This window comes from Poecilia reticulata, chromosome 11, assembly GCF_904066995.2.
Source record: "Poecilia reticulata chromosome 11, P_reticulata-male-v2, whole genome shotgun sequence".
NCBI lineage: Eukaryota > Metazoa > Chordata > Actinopteri > Cyprinodontiformes > Poeciliidae > Poecilia > Poecilia reticulata.
Window position 1 is genome coordinate 22247314 of NC_088840.1, and position 12661 is coordinate 22259974.

Sequence of the window (12661 nt, forward strand, 5' to 3'; positions counted from 1 at the left end):
AAGAAAGAAGGCAGGAAAAGAAATAATGAACGAAAATAAAGTTTAAAAAAAGAGTGAAAATGAAAACTAAAAGAAAAGGGAAAAGAAAGCTAACAAAAATAAAATGTATAAGTAAAAGAAAGAAAAACACATTAAAAGTAAAGGAAAGAAAGAATAATAAATAAAAATGGAAGAAAAAGGGAAAACAGAAGGATCGTGATGTCACTCTGACGGAGCTTCTCTCTCTCTCTCTCTCTCTCTCTCTCTCTCTCTCTCTCTCTCTCTCTCGCTCTTCAGTCTGACTCGAAGCTAACAGCTAACCGGAACCGTAAAAATGCTTTTGGACCCATAAACAGAGTAACGGCGGCTCTGCTGGCCTCAGTCCCGGCTCTTTGAACTCTTATCGGGTCAGCCGGCCTGTTGCTGGGTTCGGGTTCTGGTTGCCTGACGGTGGACGGGCTGGATGGCCATGTAGCTCCGTTAGCATGTCTCGGCTGCTGGGCCACTTTCTCCACCGTTAGGCTCATTAGCAACAGTCCGCCTGCCAGCTCTCCTCTGTGAGGGGGGGATATATATTTGTGTTGCAGTTAGATAACCGTATTTCCTCTCAACATGTGTCGGTGTGTTGAACCAACGGAGCTTATTCCCGTTATGAATCCTTTAACCAGCTAGTAATAACCGCAGCGCTGCTAGCTGAAGCTAACGGGCTCGGATGTCTTTGTTTCCAGCGGCGCAGGTCAGCTGCGGCCGTTAGGAGGATTTTATGGAGATTTTAATGCGTTGAGTCTATCGGGTGTTTTTTTATTTTATTTTATTTTTAATGTGGTCAAGCTGACATGCAGGGTTCTCTTCAGTGACCTTGGTATCATCGCATCAGATCGATCAGAAAAAGCCCAACAGCTGGTTCCGACTCCAGGGTTATTATGGCCCTCAGTTCAGACTGCAGGCAGAGGGTCGTCTACCTGCTGCTCCTGTCAGGTAAGAAGAGCTCACTTCCTGGGCTCAAATGGGTCAGAAAGCATTTGTTTAATCTGAATTAGTGTAAAATTAATCAAAATATTGATCTCTATTCTATTGTAAGCAGATTGCACGATTAAATTGCTTCATTTTTTATGGTGTCGTCTCACCACAAACATTAAAATCTCCCCTCTAGTTTTGTTTTTTATTATCTAAGACTGTAAAGATCCTTAAAAATGTATAAATATTTCGTATTTCTGGTAAGTGCTCATTTAATGTGATGATTTTTGTTAGGTCTCTGACAATAACAATAAATGATCCCAGTAGTTATTCCAACAAACGATAATATTTCCAAGTTATATAATGGTTATGGCATAAAAATGCAGGAACATTTTGTTCTCAAAGATCAATAAACTTTAAATTCCAGTGAACAAGTAACACTGGAACTGGAAGACGTTTTAAATATTCAAAAGAAATAAACAAAACAAACAACAGATCAAATGAATAATGACGTCTCTGTGAACAAAATTGCTCTTAAAAAAAAAGGCGAGTTGAGACTAAAACTCCAAACTGAAGATTTTTATCATCCAGTTTTTGGTGAAAAGAGAAAAAAGCGACAAATTATATATGAAAATTATTGAGCTCGTTTTAATTTATGATGATTGATTGATTTATTGCTTATTGCGACAGGCCTCATTATGACAAATAAAGATGTGACTTTTCCTGGTAAATACTAATTTCTGTTTTTTCCTCCTGATTTATGACTATTTTCTGTATCTGATTAGATTTTTTTGTCTACAATCTATAAAAGTTATTTTTTTAAATGTGCAGATTATTGGGATATTTCAATTTATGTAACTCAGTGCAATTTCTTTCATCTGAGGGTGAAATATATGTCATAAATTAGTTATTAGTTGCTTTTAATCAAACAGAAATTGGAGAAAATGTAAAAATAATTCAAATTTATGCAGCAAAGTATATTTGTCACCTTAAATTATTTTAAATAAAAAATCTTAAAAAGTTTGAAACATCGCTGCTGCTAGTTTACAATTTAAGAGGCAAAAAAATTATTAGCTAATTAGAAAAAAGAATAACTTACTGAAAAATCGGTACCTCTGATTTCTGGTGCTTCTCAATCTTTAAATATAGATAACCGATTTTAACTTCACATGCACAATTTTTAAATAAAATGTAAAATTTTATTGTCACGTTTATTTGATCAAAATGCTTAACAAAATGCTCTAAATCTGCGTGTTTTTGCTGTTTTTCATTAGTTACTCAGTCATTTTTAAAAACGGAGCTCTTGGTTATAATAAAACTAAAGTAAATGTAACTTTCTGCTCAGTGAGCCGACCGTAGCTCCCTCCTCACCATGCAGGTGCAGCACTGAAAGGTTCAGATCCACATTCAGCTCAGCAGGTGATCATTAAACGTTTAGAAAGGCTGAATCCGTGCTTTTTCTCTCTCTTGTTGTTGTTGTTGCATTAGACCAGTGTTTACCAGTGAAATGAGAACGCCGTCCCATAATCCTCTGCAGGAAAAGCATTAAAGTGATGCCCTGCAGGGATATAATCAGATCGTCAGCCTAAAGCTATTCATCGCACTATTATTCTTCTGACTGCCTCGTTTATCGTGGGAAATATTTCTTTACTTATTTAATAAAACGTTTATATTTTTAGTTATTTTGGAGTTCTGCTTTGAAAACACAGATTGCTCTTTCAAATGAAGCCGTTTCATTTCAGCATTTCTGACTGATTACTATTATAAAAGAATCTGTTGTTTGTTCGTCAGAATGAGCCTAATGCGTATGAATGTGCTGTTCAGTGTTCCCCCCGTTTCTCCCAGGATGCATTGCTTCTTCTCAGAGGAATGACAACGTCTACGTGTCTGGATTCTCTAACGGTGCGTTCAGAGGCTCTCGGCTGTCGGTGTTTAGCGGTTCCTGCGGTGAAGCTGTAACAGAAACTTCTTCCCTCCGTGCAGCCTGCGGCGACGTGGCCGAGCTCCTGCGGGCGTCCAGCGGCGTCATCACCAGCCCCGGCTGGCCCTTCCAGTACCCGGCCAGGCTCAACTGCAGCTGGAACATCAGGGCCCGACCCGGGGACTCCATCACCATCAGGTGACAAACGCCGCGCCGCAAGCTGGCATGTTTCTGGGTGTTAATATCGGTTTAAACCCTTCAGCTCTTCAGCATCGAGCTTGATCTCCACCGATCTTTACAAAGCCTGACCTGCTGATTCTGACTGATACTTTTTATGTCTGAAGTGTCGCTAAATATATCAAGAAAGTTGCTGAGATTGTGACAGTGGGGCGACTATTGTTGACTGTAAACGAGCAGACGTGACCCGGTGGGCCGGTCCGTCAGCCAAGCCTCTAAAAGCAGAGCAGAAAAGGACAGAGGCTGATTTTTTAATAATTTTTCCTTTGCTGAAGTGGATGAGTGTCTGCCGGCCACCAATCAGTCGTTTTGTCTGTTTTTGAATTTTTCTTGTCACTGGAAAGTTTCTGCTTTTTTTACATCAACATCAAATAAGAAAATGTTTCCATAAACTAAGAAAAATCTAAGTAAATAATTATATTTATCAGTGATTAATTGTCTTTTTAGGTTGCAGCTCAAAGCGAGTTTTTTTCTTTCTGAGGATAAAAAAAATGGATCCTTTGCTCACAACGTTTTCAGACTCCTGATGTGAATCTCGTATTTATCTCCAAAGAAGGAAAGTTGGTTTTCCTGAATGTTTTTAGATGCATAGTTGAGGGATTATTTTAGAAAACTGGCCTTTATCTTGGCCTGCTGCTCGGTTCATGATGTGGTTTGGCTCTTCCTGTGGTCGCCTGCTGTCCCTGTGCTCTGGGTTTATTTCAGTGCAGGGGTCAAAGTTCAGGCCTAAAGTTAAACCAGACAACTACAGCCTGTTGCAGAGTTTAGGAAACATTTCAAACCTTTTTTACTTATCAGCTCCTGCATTTAAACGTTTTATAGTTAATGTGTGTTTGCTAGTTAATGCTCTCGGTGTTTCTCGCCTTTTTCTTTCTTTTTTTTTCAAATTGACTTTTTTCAGTATTCTGATTTTTTTCTCTCAAATTTACATTTTTTTTTCTTTTCTTTTTTTTATTCTGACTTTTTCACAGAATTATTATTTTTTCTCTCTAAATTATGACTTTAGTTTCTGACTCTTTTTCTTCTGAGATCCGAAATCAATTCTGATTTAAAAACTCCTCTTCCTCTCCCGTATTTTTCAGTCGTTCTTTCCCAGGATGAAGAACATTTTTATTTATTCTTTTGCAGTTTCCAAGACTTTGACCTGCAGGGTTCTCATCGCTGCACCTCAGACTGGATGTCCATCAGCAGCTACAGGAGCCTGGACGGCCTGCGGGTCTGCGGCTCCTCCCTGCCGCCGCCGTACATCTTGTCCCAGGATCACGTCTGGATCCACTTCCACTCCGACGACGGCCTGGCGGGGAAAGGCTTCCGGCTGTCCTACATCACCGGTGAGGACGGCGCGCTCGGCTCTGGGTCCTTCCCGTCTCCGTCATCCTGTGATCTCTGGCGCGTCGTCCTGTTTGTTGCGTAACGGCTGTTCAGAGAGCCGTGATGTAATTCTGGATTAGTCTCAGATTTAAATCCTCAGAGCGCCGACTAAACGGAGACGCCGGGGCGGCTCAGAGAGATTCCAGCTGCCGCTAATCGGGGATGTTGTTGCAGGTAAACCGGAGGCGTCCAGCTGCGACGTGGACCAGTTCCACTGCTCCAACGGGAAGTGCATCCCGGACTGGTGGCGCTGCAACTCCATGGACGAGTGCGGGGATAACTCGGACGAAGAGCTGTGTGTGGACTCGCCGTTTTCCTTCCAGCCCTGCAACCTGAACCAGTTCCCCTGCCTGTCCCGGTACACCCGGATCTACACCTGCCTGCCCCACAGCCTGCGCTGCGACGGCAGCATCGACTGCCAGGTGAGAGCCCGGTTCAGAGCAGGCGACGCCAACAGAACCGATGGGCTTCATGAACCCGGCTGGACCCAACGTAGCGCCAACGATCCAGCTAAATTAGCAGAGACGTAATTCCACCACACAAAAACTCCCAACGGTCTGAAAGGGAGACGATTCGGTTTTCACTGCCGCCGGAGCAGGAAGTGAATCTGAGGGTCCAGTCTTGTGAAAATAACTGCTAGATACTGAAAGTTCCAGTTGTTACGGAGAAATGGGCTAAAATATTTACAGGACATTTAAAGAACCGGGTCCAGTTAAAATAAGCAAAAATATTCAGGCGGAGATTTGAAACTTAAGGCTAAAAGATTTGAGACACAACAGATGAATTCAGTTTTTTCTCCATCGCTCAGCAGTTTTCCGTCCTAATTAAAACCGTTTCTGATTAAGTTTGTGTTTCTGTCCTCAGGATCTCGGCGATGAGATCGACTGCGACGTTCCCACCTGCGGCGAGTGGCTGAGGAACTTCTACGGCTCCTTCAGCTCCCCGAACTACCCCGACTTTTACCCTCCAGGAAGCAACTGCACCTGGATGATTGACACCGGCGACCACCGGAAGGTGACCTCTGACCCCCTGGGCTCAGACAGAAATCTGAAGAAGAACCTGGGTGATCGTCCTGCTCTTCCTCCTGCAGGTCATCCTCAGGTTCACCGACTTCAAGCTGGACGGGACCGGATACGGCGACTACGTCAAGGTCTACGACGGACTGGAGGAGAACCCTCGCCGCCTCCTCCGGGTGCTGACGGCGTTCGACTCCAGAGCGCCCGTCGCCGTGGTTTCCTCCTCCGGTCAGCTCAGAGTTCACTTCTACGCTGACAAGATCAACGCCGCCAGAGGCTTCAACGTCACCTACCAGGTCGGTCCAGACTCGGCTCTGAACGATTTTCACTCCGATTCCCGTCACGATCGCAAACTTCCTGGACCATAAATTGTCCCAGAATTTATTGCGATAATCAATAATGTTGTTGTTTTGAAACCATTTTCAAGTGAAATAATGGTGACGATGACAGAAGACATTCTCAAAGAAAAATAAACTCCTGATGAACATTTAACTCTGGAAGTGGAAAACATTTTAAATGTGCAAAATCAACAAACAAAAAACAGAAACGACAAATTAAATCAATTCTTCAAAAAAAAGAAAAAAAGCACAAATTGAGACCAAAACACCAAACTGAAGATTTTTATCATCCAGTTTTTAGTAGAAATGTCCGGTAATTAAATTGGATCTGGTATAAAAAACTTTGCACATTTTTATTTCTAAGCTCTCCTGTTGTCTGAGATGTCTGAGCCGGTTCTGTTCTGCTGCAGGTGGACGGGTTCTGCCTGCCCTGGGAGGTTCCCTGCGGGGGGAACTGGGGCTGCTACACGGAGCAGCAGCGCTGCGACGGCTACTGGCACTGTCCGAACGGCCGGGACGAGCTGAACTGCTCGTCCTGCCAGGAGGACGAGTTCCCCTGCTCCAGGAACGGAGCCTGCTACCCGCGCTCCGACCGCTGCAACTACCAGAACCGCTGTCCCAACGGGTCGGACGAAAAGAACTGCTTCTTCTGCCAACCTGGAAACTTCCACTGCAAGGTGAGACGATCAGCCGACTGCATGTGGAATCATGTAAACTTTCTAATCGTCTTTGTTTCGTCGTTTATCTGATTGTTGTGAAGCTTTTTGGTTGTTATGCTGTAAAAATAAACTTTGATTTGATTGAATATGGTGAAGAGACATTGTTTTTTGCATCGGGCTAAATCAATTAATCGCATTGATCAGTTATTGAAATAATCGTCAGTTAATTTAGTGATGATTTAAATGTTTTCTGGAGTAAACGGGACAAAAACAACATATTCAGAGCAGCAATTACCACAAAACTGTACGTGTGTATATATATATATATATATATAACGTGTTTCATCCAAATCTCCTCAGTAGAGTTTTCAGCTTCATTTAGTTCAAATTCATTTTATATCTGCTGTATTATTAATGCATTTCCAAAACTGGATAAAAAAGTGATTTAAATGAAAAATCTTCAGATTTGTCATTTAAAATCAGATTTGTTGATTTCAGATTTGTTGCCAGAATAATTTACTACTGATGTAATTATTGGTTGCAGCCTCAGAGTTTAATACGGTTTAAAAACCCTTCTGGTTCTGTAGAGCTAATCTGGTTCTGTAACTTCCAGAACAACCGCTGCGTGTTCGAGTCGTGGGTTTGCGACGCGCAGGACGACTGCGGCGACGGCAGCGACGAGGAGAGCTGCCCCATCATCGTCCCCACCAGAGTCATCACCGCCGCCGTCATCGGCAGCCTGATCTGCGGCCTGCTGCTGGTCATCGCCCTCGGCTGCACCTGCAAGCTCTACTCGCTGCGCATGTTTGAGCGCAGGTGAGGCTCCGCGCCGCAGGCTGTCGGATCTCTGCCGGGCGACTGGTGAGGGGGATAAAATCTGTGTGGTTGCCGCAGGTCGTTCGAGACGCAGCTGTCCAGGGTGGAGGCGGAGCTGCTGAGGAGGGAGGCTCCGCCCTCCTACGGCCAGCTGATCGCCCAGGGCCTGATCCCCCCGGTGGAGGATTTCCCTGTCTGCTCTGGCAACCAGGTACATGATTCCACATCGTTCAGCTCACTGGATACGTTTTCACTGCTCCTGTTTCTGCATCAATACGGAAACAGAAAATCATCAGAACTGAAAGTTTGTCAGGAATCCAACAAAAACTTTATTATAGAGTTAAACTCTCACATAATGTCTTTATTCTGACTATTGAATATCTGCATGGCCTCTTGTGCTCTAAGAAATAAAAGTAAAAAACTGATTGTAATCTGTAGTTTGTTCATCATTTTTCGTATTTTCCGCACTATAAGGCACCTAAAAACCTTCAATTTCCTCAAAAGCCGACAGTGCGCCTTATAATCCGGTGCTCCTTAAATATGGACCAATATTGAGCCACAACAGGTCGAGCAACTACGTTAAGCAGCCGCCGACTTAATTTTCCCCCAGCAGAAGAAGAAATGCGCGGTGCATGCTGGGATAGTTGTCAGAACGTTGGTTTGTTAATAAAGTTTGATAATACATTTAAAGCCAGGGGGGGAAGAGAGGCAGAGGCTGTGGCGGCAGCGTGTCGGTTGGTCTGTGTTACCCAGAAAGCAGTTGGGCACAATATCACAACACCAACACTGAGTGAAACAATGACTGGGGCAGCTACTATATAAAGTACTCGGAGACCAATTCTTTACAATGTAGATGTGTAATAATAGAGTACGGAACAAATTGGCAACCCAAACTGAAGCGTCTATTTTATGCGCCTTACAGTGCGGAAAATACAGTAATCAAAACCTATTGACAAAATGACAATAAAAACATTTTTAATTCAAAAACCATATTTGCTGTTAAATTATTAAATAAACAAATAATATATTTAACTCATATTTATCTGTTATTTAGGTTGTTCAACATTCACCAATTCAACTTTTAAATATTCACCTGATCATTGGTTCATTTAGCTCTTTTGAAGAAATACTTCAGAAATGTGAACGCTGATATGATTTTGAGTCTTAAATCATAATTGAGAGAATTAATCATATTTTTTACTTTCAAAGTTATAATTATGAAATTAAAAAATCTCAGAAGATCTTCTGTAAACTGTAAAGCATTTACAGAGACAAATGAAAAACTAATGGCAAACTATTATTTTTGGAGGAATCAAATGTTTTCTAAGGACTGAAACGATTAATCACATTACTAGTGATTAATCGATCGTCAACTAATTTAGCAAACGATTAATCATTTTTTAAAAATCCATTTGCTGAAAGAACAACTCCATAAACTGCACTGAAATATATTCATTTTTAAAAATGTCCTGTCTGCATCCCGTCTCCTTTAGTGAAATAATCTTGTTGCTCAGCTGTGTGTTTTTAAATGGACCCGTCTGTTGAAGGTTTTCTCCGGTCCGTTCTTCCTCAGGCGTCGGTTCTGGAGAACCTCCGCCAGGCTGTGCGCTCTCAGCTCGGCTTCACCTCCATCAGACTTCCCTCCTCTGGCCGCCATCGCAACCTGTGGCGCAGACTCTTCACCTTCTCCCGATCTCGCCGCTCCGGTTCTCTGGCTCTGGTTTCTGCTGACCTGGAGGACAGCTCCGGCACTGGGAGCACTGGGAGCTCCGGCTCGGACCTGCTGTCTCCCGACTCCGACGACACCGACACGGAGGGCGAGAGAGGGCGAGGGGTCGGCGCCGTGGGCGGGCCCGTCGCCGCGCTGCCTAACAAAACCCCGCCTCCCTCCGCCGTGGAGGCCGTCGTGTCGGTGGCCTCGACGCCGAGCCGCGACCGGCCCAGAGAAACCCCGCCCCCGTCCAGCCCGGTTACCGTGGTGACGTCCAGCTCTGATCCGGAGGTTTCCGAGCCCCAGCCTCCTTCGTCCACCGCCCTGCAGCGCCTGGCCCAGAACCTGCACCGCCTCGCCAGGAATCTGACCAGAACTAACCAGAATCAGCAGAACCAGCCGTGGACCAATCAAAGCCCACTGCGCCAGCTGGAGGCGGGAAGAAACGGCCCTGAGGCTGCTGAGCGACGGGGAAGCAGAGAGGAAGAGGAAGACGTTGAGCTCCTCATTCCTGTCTCTGACTCGGACTCTTCATCCTCCTCCTCTTCATCACTTAGCGACATACGGCAGCCTCTGCTGGAGCCGCACCCATCCTGCGCCGCCGGCCCGGTCCACCATCATCACCGCGGCGCCAGCGGCCGGGGGGGGCGGGACGGCACCTGTGAACACTGCGGGATGGTCCACACCGCTCAGATCCCCGACGCCTGCCTGGAGGCCACGGGCAAGACGGAGAGCAGCGACGACGAGCTGCTGCTGCTCTGCTAGCAGGCTAGCCTGCCAGCTAACATGCTAACTGTCCAGCGTTTCCTCATTCATTGGCTACCATGCTAACTGATTCGCTAACAAGACAACATGCCAACTTCCAAGTAACATTACTAACACATCTCTTAAATTTACTCTTCTGCTAGCTAACACGCTAACTTTAGGGCTGCCATTCTTTTAGACTGAAGATGCACCATGCTAACTCGCTAAACACGCTAACTCATGCTAAAATGAATTAACTCTTCATTTCTAACAAGCTATAAATGCCACCCAGAAGCTTCACTTCAAATAGCTAGCTAACAATGCTAACATGTCACACTGGGCTAAAGCTACTAATTAATTTCTTTTTCAGTTTGTTAGCATGCTAGCTGGATTAAAGGTTAAAGATAAATGTACCAAACAGACACTTGGGTGTGATGTCACTGGCTCCTATTGGTACGAGCAAAAAAACTAAAAGTTTTGTGGTTCTTCTGCTGTTTGTTTACCGCCTGCTAACCCCACATGTTCGGCCGCCATTTCGCCACTTCGCTGTTTTGTTACTCAAATTTCTTTGAGTATGAAACAGTGCTGTTTACTGTTAGACACAACACTCCAATCAATAATATCTACCAGCAATAGATCACTTAGCATTCCTTTGGTTTGATCACATAACACTGCTAACAACTTTGCGTCATACATCCCTTATACTATGCTATATTATTAAATTCTGGGTCAGATTTGGGCTTTTCTTCTCACTATTAATCTCAGAATTTTATGAAAATACTCACATATATAGGTGGAACAAATGTTCTTGTTCACAGGTACTAAATGAAAGTAAGAAGAGACTAACTGGACGTCGGCAAAGAGGCAAAATTACCAAAATCCCACATGATCTTGTTTCCTCTCGCAGGCAAATGGCGCTTCGTCTTCTCATACATTAGCTAACATGCTAACTGATCTGCTAACATGCCAACATCCAGGTAACATTATAAACACGCTAGCTTCAGGACTGCCATTATTTTTCTGTAAAACTGTACCAAGCTAACTCACTAAACCTGAGACTTAACATGCTAACACAGAGTAACAAGTTAACTCATTTCTAACAAGCGAGCTAATGCTATAAATGCCACCCAGATCTTTCACTTCAAATGGCTAACTAGCATACAGTGCTAGCACGTCAGACTGGACTAGAGCTTCTGTCTAATTTCTTTCACGGTTTGTTAGCATGCTAGCTGGATTAAAGGTTACAGATAAATGTATCAATCAGAGTCTTGGGTGTGATGTCACTGTTTCCTATTGGTACGACCAAAAAAACTAAACGGTTTGTGGTTCCTCTGCTGTTTGTTTACCGCCTGACAACCATGCGTTCAGCCACTAGCCATTTCGCCACTTCGCTGTTATGTTACCGTTTTAACAGATTTTTTTTTTTTTTTGTATGAGAAGGTGATGCTAAAACCGTTAGACACAAGGAAATGTGGTCATAAGACTCCCAACAACATCTACCAGCAATAGGTCACTTAGAATTATATTAAGAAATTCTGGGTGAGATTTGGGCTTTTCTTCTCACCATTTATAACAGAATTTCATGAGAATATTTAACTGTAGCAAAAAGTAAACTGGTACGCCTTGGCTTAAGGATATAGGTACGCATTTTATTGTTTACAGATACAAAATGGAGGCAAGTAGAGACTAAGAGGTTGTCGGCAAAGAGGCAAAATGACCCAAAGCCCCCATGTTCTGTTGTTATTCATCTCAGGCAAATGTTCTGCTTAGCGGTACGACAGTAAACCGACGTACCGCTAAGATCGTCGTACCGTCGATCCCTGACTGAACAGACTGATGGCTCTCCGTTGGCAAGAACGGAATTGTTTGATAAGGAAACCATACGACAGGGTGATTTGTGGGAACTCCTGATCAAATGGAAAAGTTTCAAAGGTCCCTCCATTTCTAAGGCTGCTGGTTGAGTCTGTTTAAGCGAAACGATGAGGATCATGTGACCAGTGGAGGTTTCCAAAGAGGCCTGCTAGCAGCCCGAGTTTATTTTAAGTTTTATTTCCCTGTGGCCAATATAAACATCTTAATGTTGATTTTATGCTGATATTAGCCGTCAGCTGTTAAGACATTGGGACAAAGTTTGATCATATTACTGAATATAAAGCACAATGTCATTTTATTAACCTTTAGTTGAATATTTCTAAACTAAATCCTCACTTTGAGATCCAGGTCATGTGATCCTCATCGCGGTCTTGAAAGTTTTTTTTCCGTCCTTCATGCCGCTTTGTTCTGGATTGGAAAATTTGTCTCGTCCGCTCCAGTTGTTGGGTTTTTCTTCTCATTCACTTCTGACAGTTTCTAAGAAGAAATGAGACCAAAAAGTCCAAGAAGAACCACAACTGGAACGGAACGCAGCACCGATCACATCTGCATTATAAACGTGGTGTTTTTAGTTTGTGGCTCCTCTTTTCCCGACCCAAACTGAAGCCATTCAAGCGTCTGTATTTCTGATCCTCGTTACTGTTTTGGTACTTGGCTGACCTTGTGTGATTGTGTATATTTATTATTATTATTATTAATATTACTATGGTTATTATTATTGTGTTAAGTTGTTGTTGTTGTGGAGCTGTTTTTTCTGACTTGCATGATCCAATTTGTTTGGTGTTTTTCTTTGAGTCTGTAAAACTAAAACCTGGTAAACTGCACTAAGGATTAAAGGTTCACATCAAGTGAATTGACTCGAGAGATTTAATCTTCTTTCACTTCATTTTCACCAAATCCACTCCAGTTATGGCAAACAGAAATTACCTCCTGAATTAGTTTTCATTTGATGTCTAAATTAGCAGGTCTTTCAGCAGTTCTGTTATTGGATCATTGTTGAACGTTTCATTCAAATTAAGATTAAGATAAGTTTCAGATTA

The 12661-nt window shown here is 43.3% G+C and overlaps 1 protein-coding gene across 3 annotated transcripts; it reads left to right on the forward strand.

Annotated features, from left to right (window-relative positions):
* Positions 1–240: 240 nt before the first annotated feature.
* On the forward strand, positions 241–12474 carry lrp12 (low density lipoprotein receptor-related protein 12). 3 transcript variants are annotated; one of them, XM_081612461.1, is made up of 12 exons: positions 242–715; positions 834–957; positions 2761–2838; positions 2920–3055; positions 4223–4425; positions 4640–4887; positions 5330–5479; positions 5556–5777; positions 6230–6496; positions 7092–7294; positions 7373–7505; positions 8868–12474. In XM_081612461.1, the coding sequence occupies exons 2-12, from the start codon at positions 903–905 to the stop codon at positions 9768–9770; spliced, it is 2598 nt and encodes an 865-aa protein (XP_081468587.1). In that variant the 5' UTR covers positions 242–715; positions 834–902; the 3' UTR covers positions 9771–12474. The 3 variants fall into 3 exon arrangements, with proteins under 3 accessions (XP_008420545.1, XP_081468587.1, XP_008420544.1); XM_008422323.3 differs by having other exon boundaries at positions 241–957; positions 2782–2838; XM_008422322.3 differs by having other exon boundaries at positions 242–957.
* The last annotated feature ends 187 nt before the right edge of the window (positions 12475–12661 follow it).

What these genes read in the sequence shown, in the direction of transcription:
- lrp12 (XM_008422322.3), top strand. Translation starts at nt 903, where the DNA reads ATGGCCCTCAGTTCAGACTGCAGGCAGAGGGTCGTCTACCTGCTGCTC. An exon ending in GCTTCAACGTCACCTACCAG is followed by an intron (nt 5,778 to 6,229) that starts GTCGGTCCAGAC and finishes GTTCTGCTGCAG; the next exon opens with GTGGACGGGTTCTGCCTGCC. An exon ending in CTGCGCATGTTTGAGCGCAG is followed by an intron (nt 7,295 to 7,372) that starts GTGAGGCTCCGC and finishes TGGTTGCCGCAG; the next exon opens with GTCGTTCGAGACGCAGCTGT.